This window comes from Myxocyprinus asiaticus, chromosome 18 (assembly GCF_019703515.2).
Source record: "Myxocyprinus asiaticus isolate MX2 ecotype Aquarium Trade chromosome 18, UBuf_Myxa_2, whole genome shotgun sequence".
Classification (NCBI taxonomy): domain Eukaryota; kingdom Metazoa; phylum Chordata; class Actinopteri; order Cypriniformes; family Catostomidae; genus Myxocyprinus; species Myxocyprinus asiaticus.
Genome location: NC_059361.1, coordinates 27,498,059 through 27,522,380, shown reverse-complemented (window position 1 = coordinate 27,522,380; position 24,322 = coordinate 27,498,059). Strand labels below are relative to the sequence as shown.

At 41.9% G+C, this 24,322-nt stretch overlaps 1 protein-coding gene across 2 annotated transcripts in view; it reads left to right on the top strand.

Annotated features, from left to right (window-relative positions):
- The window catches only part of LOC127455987 (copine-2-like), a 74,304-nt gene extending 50,896 nt beyond the window's left edge, over window positions 1–23,408 (top strand). For both annotated transcript variants that reach the window (XM_051724238.1, XM_051724239.1), the window contains exons 11-16: window positions 2,079–2,212; window positions 2,320–2,374; window positions 3,934–3,985; window positions 4,447–4,580; window positions 22,097–22,333; window positions 22,896–23,408. In XM_051724238.1, the coding sequence (XP_051580198.1) occupies window positions 2,079–2,212; window positions 2,320–2,374; window positions 3,934–3,985; window positions 4,447–4,580; window positions 22,097–22,333; window positions 22,896–23,003 (720 nt within the window). In that variant the 3' untranslated portion in view covers window positions 23,004–23,408. The remainder of the gene's footprint in view (window positions 1–2,078; window positions 2,213–2,319; window positions 2,375–3,933; window positions 3,986–4,446; window positions 4,581–22,096; window positions 22,334–22,895) is intronic.
- The last annotated feature ends 914 nt before the right edge of the window (window positions 23,409–24,322 follow it).

The window sequence follows — 24,322 nt, the reverse complement described above, 5'->3', positions numbered from 1 at the left end:
ACAGCAAGTTGGCTTAGGCTATCAGTCCCTAACATTCTGCCTGATATCTCCTTTTGTATTCCATTGAAGAAAGGAAGTGAAATGGATTTAGAATGATATAAGGGTGAGAACAGGCTTTCTACAGTTTCAGTCACAGTACCTGCGTGAAAAAGCATTATACTCTATATCCCATGACTCTAAGGTTTGTTCTTGCAAGACAGACAATCTCCCAAGGAAAAGGAAAAGGAAGATTTAAAAGTTGTTACATCCACACTGGAGAGAATATAGTAGACATCACTATGGTTTATTCTCAAGTACTTAACTTCACAGCTTGGTCAGCCGGAGGCCCTGAAAGGCAATGTGAGGCCGACCACATGAAAGGACACCCTCATTCTATCACCTCCTATTCCCATGCCTTTCCTTTTCCCTTCATTAGACTGTTATCAGCCTCAGGAGGGCTGTTAATACAGTGGGTAGGTGTGCTCTAGGAATGATGATGTGTGAAGGTTAGACATAGGGTCTTTCTGCACTTGTTAAATATGTGTCTTGTTGTAGGCATGTAGTCAGAGAAACAGGTCTTATGGTTCATGACTGCTGTGGGACAGAGCTATCAGATCACAGCTTGAGCTGATCTGATGATTAAACCTCCCTGGGTGAAGACAATATTGCCTTGAGCTATAAGCTTTGATGCACCACTAACTGTGAAAAGCTTCTCAAATGCTGCATTGTACTAACAGCTGTCTGTATTTTTAAAACACCACCTCAAAGAGCTGCTCAGTTTGTAGTCCTAAAACCCGGCAGAAGTGAAAAGTCCAGTGGGGTTTTAGATTTTGGAGTAAAATATGGTCTGTGTTTAACAGTACTTTAAAGGGGCTGTAAGCGATTTTGGCCATTCAAGAATTTCCACAAGCTGAGCTGTTGGATTAGCCCCCTCTTTCCATAACCCGCACTCCGAAGATACTAAATGAGCTTTATTGAGACCGACACTGAGCAGAAGCGGTTGTCAAAAACAACAGCAGAAAAATAGCACCCTCAACTGACAGCTGTTATGAGCAAAATGGCAGAAAAATGGCATTTAGCCTCAATAATTCGCTGCAACTACAACGCTATGAGAACACACAAAATGATTGACAGGCAGAAAGCTTCAGAGACTGTGCCCCATGGACACATTTTTTGGTTGCTGTTTACAGAGTCTAGTGCTGTCACTGAGACCGGTGAGATATGTCACGACCCTTATTTAAAAAAAAAAAAAAAAAAAAAAGATATCTTTCAGGGAGTAGGACAAATTTTTTCATACCTTTTCATGAAAAAAAAAAAAAAAAAAAAAAAAAATCGCTTACAGCACCTTTAAGGGATTTCATGTTGTTCTACAAAATAAATAACACACATTCATGGAGTGTGAGTTTTGAAGCTGATTTTTTAAATTTAATATTTTTTTTAAAAGTGAGTGTACATGACAGCTTAATAGAAACTTGCATTTTAAAAGCATTCCTCAAAATGCACATTTGAGGTATGATTGAGTGAAATTTATGTTGTGGACAAAACATGGAAATCACTTATACAAGTATAGTTCACCCTAAAATGACAATTCTGTCATTATTTACTCACCCTTATGTTATTCCAAACCTGTATGACTTTCTTTTTTATGTGGAACACAAAAGTTTTAAAGTTTTAAAGCATAAAAAATGAACACAAATGTATAATTAAAGTGGTCAATGAAACTTGTGCATCATATCCCAAGGAGAAACAACCCAAAATGTAAGTTATTTTTAAAGTATTTAAAAATATATAAAACATTTTCACTTGATAACTTGAGTTATCGCTAAAAACAATGCAATTTCTTGCATGAACAAGAACCACTGTGAACAAGCATAACAGATGTCAAGATTTTCACTATTGCATATACCTTCAAAACACTTGGAATATGACACACGAATTGCATGGACTACTTTTATGATACTTTTGGGTAATTTTTATTCATTAAAGTGAGACACTATCCACTGCCATTATTTTGAATAGACGGACTGAGATATTCATTAAAGCATTGTTCATTATTGGCAAGTATTAGTTCATCACACTATGGATATACTTTTCTCCAGGTTGGCATTGACTTCACAGCATCCAATGGAAACCCAAGGGAACCGTCCTCTCTGCATTTTATCAACCCAATGGGCAGCAATGAATATCTGTCTGCTATCTGGGCTGTAGGCCAGATCATCCAAGACTATGACACGTAAGTATCGGTATTAGTAATAAATACACATTAAAGGTTTCCCTATTTCCACAAAAGCAGTGCCTGGTATGATCACACACCTCCTTATTCACACTTTATGTGCACAGGGACAAAATGTTTCCTGCACTTGGATTTGGGGCTCAACTTCCACCAGACTGGAAGGTGAGAAAGTGTCCATAGCTGTGTGTACATTTGTGTTGTCCATGTATGATTGATTGTTTTGGAGTGAGTGTAAAGAAAATTTTGCATATCTTTATTTTATTTTTTATTTTTTTAAGCTTTTTGTGTAGATACTAGTGGGATGATCAAATGAAATTAAATGTGAAAGGCTGTTATAGGCTGTGGACGTGTGAAATGGAAACAAGAATTTAAAGTGCAAGACATTGAAGAGGTAGATAAAGAAAATGAATAATACTCACATATCCCAGTGATTATGCAAGTGTCATCCCATCTGCGTTGCCATGACACCGGAGTGAACACAAAGAAGTCTGATAGAGTGAATAGAGATGGAGGGATGGATAGATAGATGGTATTTCTTGCTGTAAATAGACAAACTGTAGTGAATAGAATTAAAATGCTTCCCTATGATAACTCATAGAATTCAAGTAAGGAGCTGGATTTTATTAACTCAGGCCACATCCACACTTATACTTTTTCATTTCACAAACGTATTGATTTTGTGCACTGCGATTTTACGTTTACGCCTCTCATCCATACTATAATGTGTTTTCCTCTATTGAAAACTGTCAGGAAAGATGTGACAAAAGATCCAAGTGCGGGGTACAATGATCAGTTTATTTATATAAATACAGCAAGGCTGGTAGAGCTTCAAGAGAGGAGTCTGGCACCGACTGCAGCATGGAGAAGGATGGTGTGTTCGTAGGCTTGTGTGCGTAGTGGTTGTGTAGAGTAGATCCTCGAGGTATCCAGAGAAAGTATTATGTTCGTAGGCTTGTGTGCATAGTGGTCGTGTTCAGAGCAATACCAGTGCAGAGAAGTATCGCTGAGGAGAAACTCAGAAGAAGCATCAAGGAGGTCGAGGCAAACAGGCAGGATGGTAACCACAATCCCAGCGCACACAGCACAGACTGGTAACCAATATACAGACATGATACAGGATATCATGAGGCAGAGGGACAGAGTGGTCAGATACAGGACTCAAACAAACAATCGAGCAACGAACACAAAACAGAGGGAGGTAGATATAGCCCAGCAACTAATGCCGATCAGGTGTCGCTCATTCGCAGCAAGCTAGCATGATCAGCATTAGCACAGAAACAATCAAGGCTTCCATGGCAACGCTGATCACGCAAGTCAGCGACACCTGAACCCAACAGACAGAACGTTTTCGGACTCACAGAGACCGTGACAGAAAACAAAGTGTTTCAAAAACTCTCTCCATTACCAAGGCCATGTCCACACTGAGAAGTTTTCAGCACTAGAGAGCGTTTAAGTCTCCATTTTCGATGGAGGAAAATGGCATTTCAGTGAGGATGAGCAGTGTAAACGTAGCAAAGTCTGTCATTGTGGTTTCAATGAAAACATATTAGTGTGGACGTAACCTTCAAATTAAAATATTTTAAAACATTTAATATATTTTCTCAAAACAGGAAAGACAAATTCTTGGAAATATTTCTGTTTATTTGTCTTTTTCTGTTTGATTTTCAGCTACTGATGAGATTTCCTCATTATTATCGTTCTTTTTTCCCCTTATATTGCAGGTTTCCCATGAATTTGCAATAAATTTTAACCCCACCAACCCATTTTGTTCAGGTGAGGTTCATATGCATCATATTTGACATTTATTCATTTATCACATGCTTTTATCCAAGGCAACTAACAAATGTGTAAAGGGTCATTCACACCAAAGGCATTTTTGTATCCCTCTGCACAGTTTTTCAATTGTTTTTCTATGTAAACGTGCTCGAAGGATGTCTTTGACCATTGTGCTGCGTTTCACTGTTTTTTCAGAGACACATTTTTTAGATGCCGTATAAAGTTATCAAGAACTTCCAATTTAAAATTGCACCTTGAGGCACCTGTTTTCTGTTTCATTCATTGCACTAATGTTTTTTGTTTTTGTTTTTTAGCACAAAAAATTGTTAATTCTGAAGGTCTCTAATGCAAAACATATGCAATTCATCCTATGGAGTCATGACTGTGACAATGTCTGTGGCATCCACTGTACAAGCTGATGTGTATTTTAAGCAGCAGTGATTGTTTTGTGTGTGCAGGTGTAGAGGGGATCGTTCAGGCTTACTCCAACTGCCTGCCTCACATCCGCTTCTACGGACCCACCAACTTTGCCCCCATCATCAACCACGTGGCCCGTTTTGCCACTCAGGCCCTCCAGCAGAACACTGCCGCTGTAAGTGCAACCCAAAACAGAGTTCGAACAAAAGATCAGGAAAAGCATATTCATACAATCCTGCCAATCACAATGCAAACAATAAACAGCTTCTTATGGTACACCTCTGCTAAAACGACCAGCTTGCCTAGGCTGTTAATGCTGATTTTAATGCTGATGATGCTGGTACCAGTTTAACCATGCTGTTGTCCAGCAAAACACATCTGGTGAAACTGGTCTATCAGCATACCCTTTCTGATGCAGCTTCATGGTGAAAGTACACCAGCAAATCAGCATCCCATTCTGGGGACCAGCACCCAAAACACAACTTATAAAACTGATAGTTCTGAATTTAAATTCTGATTGGATGAGCAGCTTTAGAAGCCATTCTAAAATTACTATAAACGCACACCTCAACTAATTACTCTCCCATCGCTTCCAAGTGCATCCTGTCTGGTGAATTTTATTTGATATTTGTTATGTTTTGCCATGCTAGCTCTATTAGCTTGTTTGGACTGATAAGATGAATCGATGAATTTAGCTGGAAACTCTCTAAATTGCATGCTTGCCATCTGTTAGCCAGGCAGTCTCACATGTGAAGCCAAAGCACTGTTTGAAAGTCACTCTTGATTAGAGTGTCTGCTTAATGCCGCAAACGTAAAGGACGGTCTCTTGGATTTTGCATGTCTGAAATACCTCCTGTTGCTATTTAAAAATTAGTGGCTACTCATTATATGAACAGAGAGGCTGTGTTCTCAAGTCACTATGTCAGACCAGTTTTGAACAGCAGGTCTCCTTATAAAAGCCTCATTAGTCTTATTGCAGTCCATTACTTTCCTCAACTCAGCTGCAAATGCACTCTCTAGGTCTACAAGACTATGAGTAAAAGCCACAATGGATCCACACACACTTTAAGCAAATCCCTCCAAAACACTCTCCTTCCACTGCTGAGAGAGGAACAATATTCATCTGTGTTCTCCATAGAACATCAAGTGTAAAACTGTGAAAAAAAAAAAAAAAAACTCGAAACAGGATAAATTCACTTGAGAAGCAAATATACATTTCTTGAGAAAATAACAAGACTTGTTTTTAGAGAATGTATCTTGAATAACATTGGCAAATTGCATGTTGATGTGGATGTGATCACTAATGTGGTTAGATGTATGCTTAAAACCAGGCAAAACAGTTTGCCAATGGGGTAAGAAAAACAAACGTATTTCAAGATATATTTTCATAATAAGTCTTAAAATCTTATTCAGCTTTGTTTTTTGAGTACATTTATCTGGTTTTAAGGCTGTTTTGATATTTTTACTGGGGAAAAAAATACTATTGAATAAATAACATTAGTTAAAGCTACACTATGTAACTCTTGCGGTTAACCCTCTAGCGGTTAAAAAATAAAACTGCATGTGTCTTGCGGAAGAACATTGTTTTGGTAATGATGTAAGTTGTGCTTCGGCTCTACTCGTCTGCATGGATGAATGTGGTTCGAGGCACTGGTGTACACTGGATACAGGGTATCTTATCAGAGCGAATGGACAAATAAATAACGAAAGAAAGGAAAAGACGGATATCTGAAAACATGTCATCTGAGCAGGTAAGTGCCATATCATATGCTGTTGTTTTCACTTATTGGAAACATTGATGTTTTGAAATAAATGACATTACAAAAGTTAGGTAATGTTTGTTAACATTAGATATAACGATTGCTAGTCTTATAAGGTCAAACATTGTAAAGTTTTTATAACTGCAGGATATTCTGGCCAAACAGACCATGGTAGTAACTAATTTATAGATTGTCATTGTTACCAACCAGTGGTCAACATCATTTGAAGACTTACATGCCCTTGGCAAGCCTAGGACTAAAGGATTTATTTATATAAATTATTGCTGTTATAAAGAAAAATACGTGTGCTAGCAAGTGAAAATTTCTGCACAGATTACAGTATAATTATTGTATGTCACTACACACACACACACAGATGTGTGTTTGATTACACAACTATACATATACCATATCAATAAAATATCTTACCTGTTGAGTAAGAAAAAAGCCATCTCTGGATCGCTTTTAAATCATTTCAGATCTCGGAGTTGTCGCCACCTCTGAAAAGCCAAGCCGATGTTGATTGGGGTTTTATTATGAACTCTGTTGCTTTTCCTTTTTACTTGTAGACTCTGTTTGGGGTTTCTTTGATTTTACAACCGGTGATTCCCCGGAGGTTTGCTGTTTTGAATGATCCATGGTACATTTTTCTTGTTCGTTGTGACAACAAACTTTCAGCTTCATCTACTCCCACACCATACACGCGCTACAGTAGCCGGAACTTATTTTCTCTGTGTATGGATATGACGTCAACACGCACGGGTGAATGACGTATGTATGTAATGCGAAATTTGTCCCGACAGCTCTAAAATATAAATCATTTTTATAGGTTTATCAAAGTGTATTTGGGTAAAGGCAGATTTGGAAGATGGATTTTTGTTGCACTCTCTCATTAATAACATTTTGTTATTTTTTAACAAACAAACAATAAAAAAAGTTACATAGTGTAGCTTTAACAAAATTAGTTAACATGAACTAACAATGAACAATACTTTTACTGCATTCATTAATCTTAGTTAATGTTAATTTCAACATTTCAATTTTTTTACTTTTTCAAATGTTTAAAATCAAAAGTTGTACTAGTTAACATTAATGCATGATATTAGATAACATAAATACACTGAACTAACATGAACTAACAATGAACAATTTGATTTTTATTAACTAACTTTAACAAAGATTAATAAATGCTTTAAAAAATATATTGTTAATTGCAACATTTGAAAAAGGCATAACCATGCAGGCCAGAGCTCACTCTTTACTGTGATAGGACAATGTGTCTTTCAGACAGGATGTCCTCACAGCTTTCCACTTGTAAAGTTTAGCTCACTCTGTTGACTTCCTGTGAACGTGTATAGTTTGTTTTAAAAAAGAAGAAGTATGTAGTTAAGTTAGTACACTTGTATTTCAACACTCTTAATTCTGTAAGGGAAACCTCTTGGCTCTAGTTAATTCCAAACTAGCAAATTTGTATTAACTACTAGCCTACAATCAACTGCTTACATGTATAAACAGATGGAAAAAAAGCATTTTTTCACCCAAAATAAACATTTTACTTACCCTCATGTCATTCCAAACCTGTATGCTTTTCTTTCTCCTGTGAAAAAAAAAAAAAAAAGAGAGAAGTTTTGAATGTCCTGGCTGTTTGAATCCATACTATGACAGTGAATAGGGGACCGCCCCTATTGTCAAATTCCAAAAATGATAAATAAGCACAATACAAGTACCATAAAAGTATCAATAAAACTCTTGTGCTATAATCAGAGTCTTCTGAAGCTATACGATAAGGACAGCCAGGACATTATGATAAATATATCCTGAAAGAAAGAAAATCAAATAGGTTTGGAACAACATGAGGATGAGTCAGTCATCCAATTTTGCTGGGTTTATACAGAGATGTGTGTGTTGGGTGGGTGTGCCTGTGTGGTTGTGTTCAATGTCTAATAGACACCAGGACTGACCCTGGCTCAGCAGAGCGTAATTGTTCCATAAGACACTCACAAAAAGTGCCTCTTGTTGTTAGTTCAAAGTCTTCTGAGGGGCTTTGAACAGCCAGCGCAGCACTCACAATTTCTCCAGCTCTTATTATCAGCCCAGTGGAAAACAGCCATTAAAATCCCTTTTCAATTATAGCTATTTATAGAGGCTGAATCAGTGAACAAATGTTCTCTCTTTTTTCCCTAGTTGTTCATGGGTTTTAATGAGTAATGAGGCCAAGCCCTCAGGTCTGTTCTATGTACAGGCCAACAGCAAGGCCAGCTTCAGAGAAGGAGAATGGAGGGACACTTTGTGTTGTCACAAAAAACTGTGTGTTAAGCGAGGCCATACAGAATGCCAGTGCAGACACCATGCTGTTAAATAGCAAGATTATTATTATTAGTTATTATTATTGATATATATATATATATATATATATATATATATATATATATATATATATATATATATATATATATATATATATATATATATTTTTTTTTTATTTATTTATTTTTTTTGTACCATTAAGATATTTGTGCATTGTGACATTTTTTCATGACAATTAACCACATCCCCCCCTTCAAATTATCATTAGTGTAATGTGAAAAAACTTTACAAGATAATATATAATTTAAATATTAAAAAGTATTTATTATACTTTTACAGATATTTTATTCAAATCTGCATAGGATTATTATTTATTATTACAGTGAGAATAATCATTGAGAATAATAATTACAGTAATAATAATAATAATAATAAAACTCTGAATATCTATGAATGCATTGAGGTAATGATGTATTTAATTGACATGCCAATAATGTCATAATGCTAAAAGTATTAATGGTCCTATAAATAGGCTTCATTCTCTTCAGGTATGAAGAGAATAAAATATATATTTTCTTACATTTTCTTTTGATTTTGTGGTAAAATATGACCTGAACATGTTTAAAAATGTTAACACAAATGTTTAAACTAAACCAGTCAATGACATTTGTCATTTTTAAAGCACAATTTCTCATCATGCTTGCTTAAAACATCATGTCACATCAGAAATGTAGACATAACCTACATGAGTGCAAGCCGTTCATGAGCCGTGCTAAACTCACTTCATGACCAACACGTTCTGTCTAGTAGGAAAACTAAATAGTTATTATTTAACCTCCTTCAGGAGAGCCTAGAGCTCTTTTTCTCCCTAATTGCACCCTGTCACCTCCAAAAGATAAAAATGGGTAGTGAGATAAGAGAGAGAGAGAGAGAAGAATAGAGCCTTAATGCAGTAGGAGAGAAGTAGTGCTGTGGTCTTGTGGGTGTGTTAATGCAGATAGCTTTTTAGCAGTGGCCTGTGAACTCCTCAAGTGTTTCAAGCCATTGTCATTATTTCCACTACAACTGAATGGCCAAGAGGTCAGTGGAAATGTTTTCTACACATTTATACACATCATTTAAAGCTAGCAGAGGAATTGGAAACTCCCAAGTAAAGGTTTTCAGATGGAAAACTTGTGAGAGCTCCATTATGGGTGTGTAAACTTTGAGCTGTGAAGATGACATGATGAGGAAATCAATCAATTCTGCATGTCTGTAAATATTCAGGTTATGTGTCTGCTCTGAGTAATGAGATGCTAATGAGCCTGTCTGTTAGCACATTAAAAGCCAAGACTTCACTGTCCTAGCAGGAAAGGTGAGTTTGCTATCACTGCTGATGTGTCCCTGTGGTGGTACTGCAAGGAGTCCAGCTTGCAGATTATATGTTTAAGCCTGTCCAAAAAATGTCATTCTAAAAGTTAAAGGGATAGTTCACTCAAACAAGTCGACTGCCCAACTACAGGGACAGGCTAGCCCAACCGAGGCCTCTTTTCCCTCTCTTTTCTCCCCAAAAAGAGTGGAATTTGTTAACTGACTGGGAGCCATAAGTGTCTGCATCGAGAGGTGTCCCTCCCAAGGGGAAGACACCGCAGAGACCGCACCCCGCCCAAAAAGAGGGGGGAGGGGTATTTTGAGTGGAATACGTCACATGATCTTACCGAGTCTTGTCAGAAGTATGTCATGTGGAGAGGTCCCATGGTAGGTCCTACCCGAAGGGGGAGGAGTTTCTACAGAGCATGGCGACCGGGGGCAGAGGGGCCTCTGCCCAAGGAGGACGCAGTTTGCCATCAGGGAAACAATTTTGCGGAAGATATCACATGGGGTCGTCTTCGGGGAACCAGCACATGTGGAGCACCTACGTCAGTACAGGGGCTCATTTGCGCACGTACTGGCCCGGTCAGCGAGTTTCTCCACAAACTCAACTGACAGAGGGCTAAGGAGAAAAGTCATCCAGGGATCACAGTCTGTGAACATGACTGGGAGTCAAGAGCGCACGTCTTCACCTCAAGGGAGGGGAAAGGTGCTATGCGCAAGCGGTACACCCGGTTAGTTGTCCTGGAACTTACCTGCTCGTGCCTGCCAATACACGGGACGAGACCGGCTCAACCCGGATATTGTATAACCTCGCAAAGGTGTTGGGTGTTTCCCAGCCCGCTTCTCTGCAGATGTCTGCCAAAGAGGTGCCACTGGCCAGGGCCCAGGAGGCCACCACACTCCTGGTAGAGTGGGCTCGTAACCCCGCAGGGGGTGGCACGTCCTGAGCCTGATATACCATCGTGATGGCGTCGATGACCCAGTGGGTGATCCTCTGTTTGGTGACAGCGCTTCCTTTCCGCTGTCCACCAAAGCAAACAAAGAGCTGCTCGGAGCTTCTAAGGCTCCGCGTGTGATCCAAATAGATGCGTAAAGCTTGCGCCGGACACAGCAAGGCCAAGGCTGGGTCTGCCTCCTCCTGGGGCAGCGCTTGCAGGTTCATCACCTGATCCCTAAAAGGAGTCATGGGAACCTTGGGCACATAGCCCGGTCGGGGTCTCAGGATCACGTGAGAGTAATGCCTGCAGGTCCCCTACTCTTTTCATGGAAGTGAGCGCAGTCAGGAGGGCAGACTTCAAAGAGAGTGCCTTAAGCTCAGCTGACTCCAAGAGCTCAAAGGGAGCTCCCTGTAGACGCTGAAGGACTACAGAGAGGTCCCATCAGGGGACGAGGCATGGTCTGGAGGGATTCAACCTCCTAGCGCCTCTCAGGAACCTGATGATGAAGTCGTGCTTCCCCAAATACTTACCATCTTACATCACTTAGCGAACAGACGCCACTTCAAGGCATACTGACGCCTCGTAGAGGGAGCCCTAGTCTGAGTGATCGTGTCTACCACCGCGGGTGGTAGGCCACTTAGGTCTTCCGCGTCCCATCCAGGGGCCAGACGTGGAGATTCCAGAGGTCTGGTCGTGGGTGCCAGATGGTGCCCCGTCCCTGAGAAAGAAGGTCCATCCTCAGGGGAATTCACCAGGGGGGCTGTCATGAGGAGCGTGAGATCCAAGAACCACATCTGGGTGGGCCAGTAGGGTGCTACTAGGATGATCTGCTCCTCGTCCTCCCTGACCTTGCACAGTATTTGTGTAGTCCAGGGGGCCAGCTGTGTGCCAGTGCATCTATACTGAGGGGTGCCTCAGTCAGGGCGTACCAAAGCGGGCAGTGGGAGGATTCCCGGGAAGCAGACAGGTCTACCTATGCTCGACCAAATCGACTCCAAATCAGCTGGACCACCTGAGGGTGGAATCTCCACTCTCCCCTGAGGGTAACCTGACGTGACAGCACGTCCGCTGTGGTGTTGAGGTCGACCGGGATGTGAGTGGCTCATAGCGACTTGAGGCACTGCTGACTCCAGAGGAGGAGACAGCGGGTGAGTTGTGACATGCAATGGGAGCATAGACCACCTCGGTGGTTGATGTACGCTACCGATGCTGTGTTGTCCGTCCGGACCAACACGTGCTTGCCCTGGATCAATGGACGAAACCTCTGCAGGGCAAGCAATACTGCCAACAACTCTAGGCAACTGATGTGCCAACGCAGCCGTGGGCCAGTCCAGGTGCCGGCGGCTGTGTGCCCGTTGCATAAACCTCGGGTTCTTAGCGGCCGGCCGCGAGATGGGTGGCGTCTGCTTCCTGCAGGGGGGGCCCCATGCTGGAGCCGGGCCACGGGGGCAGGCTGCAGTGGAATCAGTGTTGTTGCTGCAGGAGGACGCCCTTGGTGATGAGCAGACAGGGTGCGGGGTCTTAAGCCTCGCCGGGGTAGGATATGTTGTAAAACCTGCTTCTTCACCGCCGAGAACTGCTGGGAAAAGTCCTCGACGGCATCGCCAAACAGGCCAACTTGGGAAATGGGGGTGTCAAGGAACAGTGCCTTGTCCGCCTCTCCCATCTCGACCAAGTTGAGCAAAAGGTGCTGCTCCTGGACCACCAGGGTGGACATCGCCTGCCCGAGAGACCACGCCATGACCTTCGTCGCCCGGAGAGCGAGATTGGTCGCCGAGCACAGTTCCTGCATCAATCCCGGGTCAGAACTACCCTCGAGCATTTCTTTTAGCGCCTTGGCTTGGTGTACTTGCAGGAGAGCCATGGCATGCAGGGCGGAGGCGGCTTGTCCAGCGGCACCGTAGGCTCTAGCCGTCAGGAACAACGTAAACCTACAGGCCCTGGACGGGAGTCTCGGGCGCCCACGCCAGGTGGCGGCGCTCTGCGGACACAAGTGCACCGCGAGCGCCTTATCCACCTGGGGGATCACTGAATACCCCCTGGCCGCTCCGCCATCGAGGGTAGCGAGAGCGGGGGAGCTGAAAGACTGGAACCAGGCAGTAAAAGGTGCCTCCCACGATCTTGTCAGCTCCTCATGCACTCCCGGGAAGAAAGGAACGGGGACGGGGCGTGGCTGTGGGCGGCGCCCCGTGCCCAGGAACCGATCGTCGAGCCACTAGGGTTCAGGGGATAGTGGAGGGTTCCACTCTAGCCCGACACTCACGGCTGCCCAGGAAAGCATGTCCGTCATTTCCGCATCGGCGTGAGACTGGGCGACTGTTCCCGAAGAAGGAAGCCCAGCCGAAGCCTCTGCGTCAGACTGGACGAGCCCGCTCTCTGATGCTGCACTCGATAACTCATCGTCTTCCGGAGCTCTGAACAAGAAGTTGAACTCGCGCTGAGACGAGCTGCTGGTCTCGTGCGACAGCCCGATCGGGGCAAGCGAGCATGCTGGGGAATGGGAGGTCCGTGGGGGGATACCCGGATGTCCCCAAATCACCCCCAGTGCTAACCGACACGGCCTCAAACCCGTAGGTAGAAGGACCGGTGCGGGGAGCCACTGGGGTTTTCTCACTTTCGTAAGAAAGCAAGCCTCGACCGGAACGTTGCCATGGTCATGTTCTTGCAATGAGGACATGACTCATCCACGAACGATGTCTCCGCGTGGGCAGTGCCCAGACACATAAGACAGCGATCGTGGCCGTCAGAAGCAGAGAGATATCGACCGCAACCAGGAATAACACACAAACGGAAAGGCATCTTTAAAAAGATGTTCTGTGTGTGCCGCTCTTTTAGAAGGAAAATATACTCTTTTTAGAATATACTCTTTTAGTTGGGGCCTGGGTAGCTCAGTGGTAAAATACGCTGGCTACCACCCCTGGAGTTCGCTAGTTCGAATCCCAGGGTGTGCTGAGTGACTCCAGCCAGGTCTCCTAAGCAACCAAATTGTCCCGGTTGCTAGGGAGGGTAGAGTCACATGGGGTAACCTCCTCGTGGTCGCTATAATATGATTTATTCTCGGTGGGGCGCATGGTGAATTGAGCGTGGTTGCCACGGTGGATGGCGTGAAGCCTCCACACGCGCTATGTCTCCGTGGCAACACACTCAACAAGCCACGTGATAAGATGCGCGGGTTGACTGTCTCAGACGCGGAGGCAACTGCCACCCGGACTGAGGCGAATCACTATGCGACCAGGAGGACTTAGAGCGCATTGGGAATTGGGCATTCCAAATTGGGAGAAAAAGGGGAAAACTCCCCCCCAAAAATAAAATAAAATAAAATAAAATATACACTTTTAGTTGTTTCTGCCAAGCGCCCAGGGGCGTTCTCTGCACTCCACGGGTGCAGAGGGGGAGAATCCGTTGAAATGCACCGTAGAATCCAGCAGATGAGGTGAATGAACTTCGCGGATGAATTCAGCTTCAATGAATAGAACCGCTCGGCTCCAAAGAGAAAATCTGAATGAGTGGTTGCATACCAGCTCCTTTTATACCCGTATGCATGCAAATTCCACTCGCGAATTCTCATTGGCCTTTCTAAAAAAAAGCAGAGGTGTTTGGGGCTCCTAAGAGTGACCCCTAGTGTCACTACATCGACACAACATCGAGTGAGTGACAGATAGGGAACTTCTTTATCACTTTACATCTTGCCATTGCAGTCTCTAGGTACGATCATGATTTCAAGCTCGATTACACTTCCTAGTGCTCAACGCATGCACAGTGCTAGATGGCGCTATAGGAAGTGTAATTGAGCTTGAAATGTCAAGATGTACAGTGAAAAAGGAGCTACATTTTGGTCTGTTATCACTGTTATGCTGGGATGGCATGAGGGTGAGTAAATGATGAGATAATTTTAATTTTTGGGTGAACTAACACTTTAAGGAATCCAAACAAAATAAGATTGTACATCTGCATGTTTCCTTGTATCTGTAACAGAGCTTGCAGGATTACTCATTTTACTACTAGTGAGTAAATTACTTACCAAGTAAAAATATTGAGTTTATGGATAGAGGGATCATCTTCCTGCTGTTAGCATATAGAAAAAAATGCAACTGAAGTCATGTGATCAACGACCAATCTAAAAAAACACCCAAAGCATCGAGTAGTTGCTGAGCTAATTGACAAGTCAGTGCAACCGCTAATCTGTAGCAGTCCATAAACATATTTAGATGGTTTGTGGTAAGACAGCATGTGTGACTTAGTTATGTTTTGAGTGTGTATATCTAGGAAGGTTAACACAGTGGCTGTGTCTCGTTTCGAAGGCTGCGTGCTAGGTAGGATGCATCCTTTGAAGGCTGCAGTATACCGAGTGTCCTCCTTTAAACAAGTCTCGTTTAAACGAGACGGCCTTCGTAGGACAAACGGAACGTAACATGGTTGCTATGACAGCAGGCCACTCTTTAACAAGCGCGAGCGCTTTGAGTGAGAAGGGAACAAAGTCCCTCTGGAAGGGAATGCATGTGGTACGTTTTAGGAGAGTTATGATGATGTAAAGAGAAAAGAAAATAGATTTTACAGGTGTACTTTTAGTCTAATACTTTATTTTAATTATATATTAATATAATTATACATATTATATACTCTGCACTCATCTACTGAGGTACTTCAACTTGGAAATTAACATTCCTTGCGTTGAACATCATATTTACGGGCGAATTGGCATCATTTTTTTTTAGACATTTCCTTTGAAGCAAAGAATTGTGGGTTGTAAGTGCCCACGAAGGATACACCTCATGCATCCTCCGAATTCCCATGAAAGGAGGTTGCATTCGAAGGCTGCATTCGAAGTGTCCTACTCGCTTTTCTGAAACGAGACAGCCTCGATGACGTATGCGGCCGACAAATGCGACCTCCGGAGGACGCAGCCTTCCAAACGAGACACAGCCAGTGTTTACAGAAAGTGATGCCCACAGCGTCTCAGCAATATAGTAAGGACAGTGGGCACAACTGAGAACAGAGTACAGCTCATTTTGGTCAAAATGGACCAAAGGGAAGAGGGCATGGCATTGGTCCTTTTTCTGATTCTGTTCCACATGAGCGTCCTCTGCTTATTTTGCCATTTTCCTAATAAAGTTCAGTGGCTTCTAACATAAAAAATTATTTTTACATTGTCTGAAGAATGGCATTGCTATTTGGTTGCCTGGGTGTTCTGGTTAGCTACTTGGCAGGCAAAAACGCAAGTCTGATCACTTTGAAAAGTAAATGCATACCTCTCTCAACAAGCCGTACAGTCTGATGTATCTATCATTTATGACCATAGAAACGTGTGGGATGAGTTAAGTGCAGAAATGTAATACTTTGTTCTAGGGTTGTCATGTTATGATTCTTGATACCAATTTCGATACCAAAAAAAATAAATAAATAAAAAAAAAGGTATTTTTTTATTTATTTTGAATCAAGGTTTTATTTTGACGTGAAGACTTCACCGTTTCTGTTTTTGACGGTAGTTTCACTAAGGTGTTAGATTCCAAGAGTCGATTTCAGACAAATTTTTTAGATTATTTTTCGAAACAAAAAAACAAGAGTTAAAGTTAAATATCATAAGAAACAGCACAATATAAAGCATTTTTTTTTGTTTCTTTTTTGCAATATTTATGATGGCATGAATGACAACAGATCTTGACAATTTCTATTAATAGGTCTCTTCTAAAAAATGTATGCACATCCCAGTTCATGAATTTGAGGGAAGGTTGGCTGAGCTGATGCACCTGTATTTTGAAGAACTACTAATAACACTAATAAAGATAAAAATTGTCTGGTACCACTCATCAGTTGTTCTTGTTTAGAAAGAGATTTATATTAGTATGTAACTGTTGTAATTGGAAAGCAGCTGTCTAATGTATTGAAGGGCTTGTGCGATTGCTTTATACAGACGAAAAACTTGCCCAAAAGAAAAAAAAATTCCCAAAGCCTTGGAATCGAAGAATCAATTAATTTTGGAATCGATTCCCAGCCCTAAGTTTCACTCCTCCGGATAAGACGTTATATGGCCCAGTGCGATTATTAAAGTACAAAAATGCTCGATTTAATTATATAAATATATAGCAGTGTTGTTATTATAGTTAATGAAAACTAAAACTAACTAAAATCATTTTCATTAACTAAAATAAAAATACAAATTATTGGAAAAAACTGAAACTAAACTAAAATACTTTTTCATAACTCCAAAACTAACTAAAATAAAATAAAAATGATCTCAAATTCATTTTAGTTTTAGTTGTACTAGAGTAAATATGGGGAAAGTGGGACACTACTGGAAATGTTACTTTTCTTGACATTTTGAATTATGATCAAAACGACACATAACCTAAGATTATACCTTTAAAGAAAGCTTAGCATGTCTTCTCTCTTTGTCAAAACCAAAAAACATTTGAAGACCCTCTTTTAACCAAATCCCAGATTTTAATAAGCAGTACTGGTAAAGTGGGACAGAGGAAAAATTATTTTCTAGAAAATATCTACATCTATTTGGAATAATTTGTTATATTTTCATATACACTTTCACATCATAACATTTAAGTTAACGTAATTTTTTATAACCGTAACAAGATTTACCTCAAAATTCATTTTCTTTACCATTGCTTTTCCCAGCAGTTGTCATGAAATGAATTCTGCCACACATCCCAATTTAAAACCCTCAAAAAGATAAAGGGTTAGTTCACCCTAAAATGAAAATTCTCTCATCATTTACTCACCCTCATGCCATTCCAGATGTGTATGACTTTCTTTCTTCTGCTGAACACAAACAACAATTTTTAGAAGAACATTTAAGCTCTGTAGGTCCATACAATGCAAGTCAACAGGGTCCAAAACTCTGACGCTCCAAAAAGCACATAAAGGCAGCATAAAATGTATCCATAAGTGGTTTAATCAATGTCTTCTGATCTAATCTGTTTTGCGTGAGAACAGACCAAAATATAACTCCTTTTTCACTGCACACCTTGCAATTGCAGTCTACAGGAACGATCATTATTTTAAACTCGATTACACTAACTAGCTAGATGGCACTAGGAAATAAAATTTAGCTTGAAATCATGATTGATAACGAAATAACCAATCACTGAGCTAATTCAAAACGCACACACTTTTCATTTTCAGTGGGGCGAGTGCCACATCTATGCATTTCGTAAACATGTGGGGAGCCAGAGACAGACTGAATTGAAGGACATTAAATTGATACACAGTTCCCCCGAAAGCGAATCTAAAAAGCCGCCTGTAACGCGGTGCAATTGGTACATGAAATACGCGTCCTTCAGATCTATTGATACAAACCAGTGCTGAGGATGGATGTGTGATAAGATCTGTTTCTGAGTTAACATTTTGAATGGGCGTCATGAACTAGAATGGGCCGAAGCCCGCCGTCCTTCTCCAGAAAGAGGAAATAACATCTGTAAATCCTGCTGTGTGTGTCACAGTCTGGGGCAGTTTCTATTGCATTTTTTGCAAGGAGACTGTGAATTTCTGCATGCAACACTGGCACATCCTATGGTCGGACCACAGATTGCAAAGCGCTGGTGAAGCGAGGTGGCTGGCGTACAAACTGAATCGTATGACCGTGCTCGATCGTTTTAAACACCCAGTCTGACACACCTGTCTTCGGACATGCCGTGGTACTGATGAAACGGGGCGGCCGATAGCTAATTGGATTGTATAACCATGCTTGATCGTTTTTAGCACCCAGTCGAAAAAGCCCGTAAGGGCTCACCACATGCCCACATAATGGGACAGAGGGCAATTTGGTTTGTTCATTGTATGATATAATGCGCCTCTCACCATTGGGAAGCGGTTGTGTATAATGTGTGGGCTTTAAAGTGGGAAAGCTCTTTATTGAAAAAGTGTGAGCGTCTCGTGTATGTTCAACTAGCGCTGTACTCTTTTTTGCATTCTTTATTGCATGTGATTGAATGTACACAGAAACAACATATTGAACAACATTTTGAACAACAATATTCCTTTCCCGACAAACAGCAATGGGGAAGAGGGGAACAGCATTGTGTGTCAGGAGCTGCGCTGGGGGTTTTTTCCACTCTGCGTGGGGCTTGTGCTAAGGTGGCTGCCTTCGTTTGGCCCACAACTTGCATGGCTTTACCGGCGGCTCAGCGGCAATGTTTGGCGGCGCTGAGGCAGCAGGCGTGGGGTTTTTAGCCGGGCGCTGGCCCGAGACAGAGCGGGAGCGAGCCGGTTGTGATGAAGTACTGCTCCGTTTTGGCATAAAATGTCTCATAGCCTGTGAGTGTTGCTGAGTCGTGACGTGGCGCTCAGCAAATCTATCCACAGAGCTGCCGAAAAGGCCGGCTGGAGACATCGGAGCATCAAATAGAGCGGCGTTTTCCACATCATGCATTTCCATGAGGGTCAGCCAGATGTGACGATCCAAAACCACCAGGTTTCTCATTGACTTGCTAATGGCCTGTGCAGTGACTTTCGTGGCTCGCAGCGCTAAGTCCGTAGCAGTGCGGAGCTCTTTGAACATCTCTGGATCGTAGCCTTGTTCGTCCATTTGCTTGAGGAACTTAGCTTGGAAAACTTGGAGCACTGTTATCGCGTGGAGTGCTGAACCTGTTTGGCCCGCCACTGAGTGTGCTTTCCCAGTCAGTGCGGACATCAGTCGACACAGCTTGGAAGGATGAACGGGGCGTGATTTCCACGCCCTGCTACTCGCCAGGCAGAGATGTGCCACTACCGCCTCTTCCACAGGGGGTAGTTGGGCATAACCTTTGCCTTTCCCGTGGTCCACTTTAGTGAGGAGAGTGGAAACGCTGTGCGAGCGAGCTGAATAGGGCGTGCACAAAGATTTTGTCAGTTCATTATGAACTTCTGGAAAGAACGGGGCAGATCTGCGGGAAATGGTCACTTGACGGCGTCCGTACTGCAAGAACCATTCATCAAGGTGAGATTTTTCTGGTTCCTCTGGAGGAGACCACTCGAGACCGAACTCTTCGACTGCCCTTGAAAGGATGCCTTATCTCCTTATCAGTGGCGCGTGCACGCTCCTCGCCCTCACTGGGGGAAGGGGCGGCAACGTCATTCGTTGACCACTCGCCAGATGCAGCAATAGACATAACAACATCCCCAACGTCAGAACTGCTGAACGTGACAAGGCCGTGCGCTCCTGCAGAGGGCCGAAGCTCTACATGTACATACTGTATCGTTATAGATGCAGTATATGGAGATTGAGGGCCTCGCGGGGCATGTGCCGGCACGAGATCCACCTCAAATTCATCCTGCTCGACCTCGCGGCCCCGCCATGCCTCTTTGTGTGATCCCTCGGGAGTCACAGAAGAGGTGGATGGTAGGGCACGGGAGGCTGAATGGTCCCTCAGAATGAGGGTGATTCGCGAGCAAAGCATCTTGAGACTTATGCCCTCACAGTGAGGGCAGCCTGTCTCTATAAGAGCTGTCTCTGCGTGGGTGCGGCCCAGACAGCGAATGCAGCTCTAATGCTGATCTGATGGCGGGATGTTTCCCTCGTATAATGAACAAATAATCAGAACGTGACCACGTAAGTGGCACTTTTAGTTTTATATATATATATATATATATATATATATACTGTATACACAATATCACAATAGCTTATAAGGATACAAAACTCATGCCGAAGCGCTGCGGGGAATCAAGATTCTGAAGTGGCCCGATCACCAGTGAAGCGTCAAGTGGCGAGACGGAGTAAATGTTCGCCGGAACACTGCAGGGGAGCAGAGAGTCTTCTCGCTGCCATGAAGATCCCGCCCACTGACTTGTGTATGTCGACGGCGAAGTAGTGGAAGGCTTCTAGATGATAGATGAATCGCTGTTTTGAAGGAAGAAAATTCTGAGGAATGGTGTTTGCATGGCCGCTTTTATACCAGACAGCTTCGTGCCTAAAAAAGGGTGGGGCTTAAACACCATAGCTAATTTTATAATTGCTGTTATTGTAGAAAAGTTTCAACTAGGTTGTATTGAAGGACACTCCCCATAGCGTCAGCTTTGTGACGCAATGTCAAGTGTACTGAGTCGTAAGGGAACTGTTTATTGTGGTGTTTTATTATGCAACACAGTTTGGAGGCACTTGACTTTTAGTAGTCCACAAGAGTGTGTATCTCGGTAAACAATCGCTTTCCATCTCATCTCACACCACAGAAAATTTCACGGAGGACAATTTCTCAGGTGGTATGTCTATTTAGGTAACATCACCAGCTTAAAATTAAGGCCGTTTTAGGAAAAGGAGCTATAAAACCAGTCTCTAATGCTCTCGTGAGCCCATTTGTCTGTCTTTTTTGTACTGTGGCAGATCGTTTTAGGAAAATTGTAATAAAACATAACCGGGTTTTCGTCTTTCCATGTGTGCAGCAGAGCTGGACTCCAGGATGAAGTATTAAAGTATTACATCGTGTCTATGAAGCAAAAGCTAAATTATAGCTGGAAAGAGAGGCACAGCTCCATGCTATGTATTGCTGTCAGAGAAGAGCTGCCACGTAGAGCAGGAGGAGGGAAAAGTGACAGCGTAAATCCCCTCCACACATTTACTCAAGCTCTCCGTCTGTCTCCCTGTGTGATGAGGGGGATGGGTGGTATGGATGTTTTAACAGGAATTTCAGCGCATCAACATGCTTTTCCCTTCACTCTGCCTTTGTATTTCAAGTAAACCGTCAGAATTGGGCTTGATTAACAATATTAATGGTGCTTGCTAAGGCAAGCATCACTATTACTATTGCTTAAACTTAAGGTAAAGTGATTATTAAAACTTAAAATCTTTTGGCTTGATGCTATTACTTTTCAAAGAGATTGATCTTAAACTTTTAATGACTATATGAAACCATAAAACAGGAAAAACCCCATAGACTTAAACTGAAGAAGGGACCCGAGTCAAATCAAGGGACCAAAATATCATCGAGACTTGGGGATCGGGGCTTTTGACTTGGGCCAGTAAGAAACCACCTAGCAACCACTCAGAACACCATAGCAACAACCCTAACAACTGCATCGCATTAAAAACCACTCCAGAAATCTTAGCAACAGCATGGCTATGTCCTGGCAACCACCCACAAATCCCTAACATTCTGGCATGGGTGTACACCATTCACATATTCTTCAGAAAATGAAAAAACAATCAGGTTGCATTTATAGTAGCTGAGCCTCTACTTTAGATGTGTATGATTTAATAAGATGTTTCAAAGAAGTGCACAAAATGTGCATGTAATATTTGAATAAACTGTATAACATTGTGATGCACGTGACCTCTTGACCTTACACAGATTCTTCTTGTAATCTCTCTGCATTGTCTCTCTCTCTCTCTCTCTCTCTCTCTGCAGCAATACTTCACACTACTGGTCATTACTGATGGCGTGATCAGTGACTTAGATGAGACACGTCACGCTATAGTTCAAGCTGCCAAGCTGCCCATGTCAATTATCATCATCGGGGTGGGCAATGCCGACTTTACTGCCATGGAGTTTCTGGACGGAGACAGTAGTGTACTGCGATCCTACACGGGAGAGGAGGCAGTGCGAGACATTGTGCAGTTCGTTCCATTCAGGGACTTTCGCAATGTGAGTGCTTCTCAAATTCTCTCCATGATTACCCCTGTAGTGGTTCAGTTATGTAAGGGTGTAGTCATAGGGTACATGATGTAACGCTTTTAAAATACAGATGCACATGATGATTTCAGAACCAGGTCAAAAAGTATTTACCGCACAGTATTAAACAACATTATGGAGATAAACTGACCCAAAGACTCGAGCTTAGTCATATAATCAATATTTCTGTTGCCACAGACCTCAAGATAGTTTCTTGTTGTTCTTGGAGCACGTATGTAAATAGAATCTTCAGTAGGAGTGGGAGTGGGCGGTTTGTGGGACATGTGATTTCCTCAACAGCATGAGGGAGCAGGCAGCACTCGCTCAATTGGGTTCCATTCAGAGAAAATTAAAGTCATTTAGCTTAGAAAGAATATGGAGGGACACGGTGCCAACATTCAGCACCACACAACCAAATGTGTCTGCCATTTCTACGTTTCATTAAATAAAAATGGATTAAGAAGTCCCTTCTGCCAGTGTGTACTCGAATATGCATATTCAATGACGTCGTTGTGTGTGTTTGTTGTTGTTGCAGGCTCCGAAGGAAACTTTAGCCAAATCCGTATTGGCAGAGCTGCCGCAACAGGTCACACAGTATTTCAAACATAGGAACCTGTCGCCTAGCAACAAAATGCCAGAATAAGAGCTCTAGGCCTGAAGTTCACACTGCATGTTGCCAAAACCTGCTAACTGTTTACAAACCCCCCTTGACCAATTAAATGGGCAAAATGCATGTTTTATTCTGTAAATGTTTTTATTTATTGGTTTATGTATGACGACTCATCAATCAAGATGCAATGGCCATTTATGTGTCTATAACAAAATAAGTGAATAATGGTATTTGGCTGAATGTAACTTTATACTGCCGTTTTCTGTGTTTTAAGAGAAGTGTAAAAACAAAAAAAAAAACAAAAGAGTACCTTTTATGTAGTGATTTGTAGTTAGTGATAATCGTATGGTGCCATGTCAAGGTGGTTTTATTGATTTTGTAGTTTTATCGGTTGTTTATGTTCCACTCAGGTCAATAAATTTCATTTGAGAAAAGTCATGACACTGTGAACTATGAGCACACATTACTGCCGCACAAACACTTGCAATGATTTGGGAACCAATGCTTTAGATCTGATTACCTTTAGTTATGAAAATTGGTTCTGTAATTGTGGCAACTAGCAGGTTGTTAAAGAATCAACAAAACACCTTCAAGTGCTGTGTCCTTTTAGAATGTTTTATATTGATTACAAAACATTATTTTGATTTAAAGTCAACATAAAATCAAGACTGACCCTATTTAATTTATTGAAGGAATAATCTGGGTTCAATACAAGTTCAGCTCAATCGACAGCATTTGTGGCATAATATTGATTACCACAAAATTTTAATTTGACTCGTCGCTCCTTTTCTTTAAAAAAAGCAAAAATTTAAGTTACAGTCAGGCACTTACAATGGAAGTGAATGGGGGCCAATCCATAAACGTTAAAATACTGTTTCAAAAGTATAGCCACAAGACATAAACAATATTCTTGTTAACATTATTTTAGTGTGATAAAATCACTTACTAACCTTTTCTGGAGGGACGAGTCGAAATACATTTTTGTGGTAATCAATATTATACCTTGAAAAAGGCTGATTGCTGAAACGTTGGTAAGAAAAATAAAAGAGCCTATATTTTGAGTTGTGCAATTATACTTTTTTTCAAAACTTATTTTTCCATAACTTGCACCTCTCAATCTAAGGTATGAGTTTATAATATTGATTTAGAAAGTGACAATCAAGTCAAAATCAAATCAAATCCCTTTATGGTTGATTGTCAATAAAGGGATTTGATTTGATTTTGACTTGTCACTTTCAAAATCAATATTATGCCACAAATGCTGCCCATTGGGCTTAACTTGCTTTCAATCCAACTTTCTCTGCTTCTAAAACAGCTTTCTTTTTCGACTGATGTTTCAAAGGCTGGGTGAA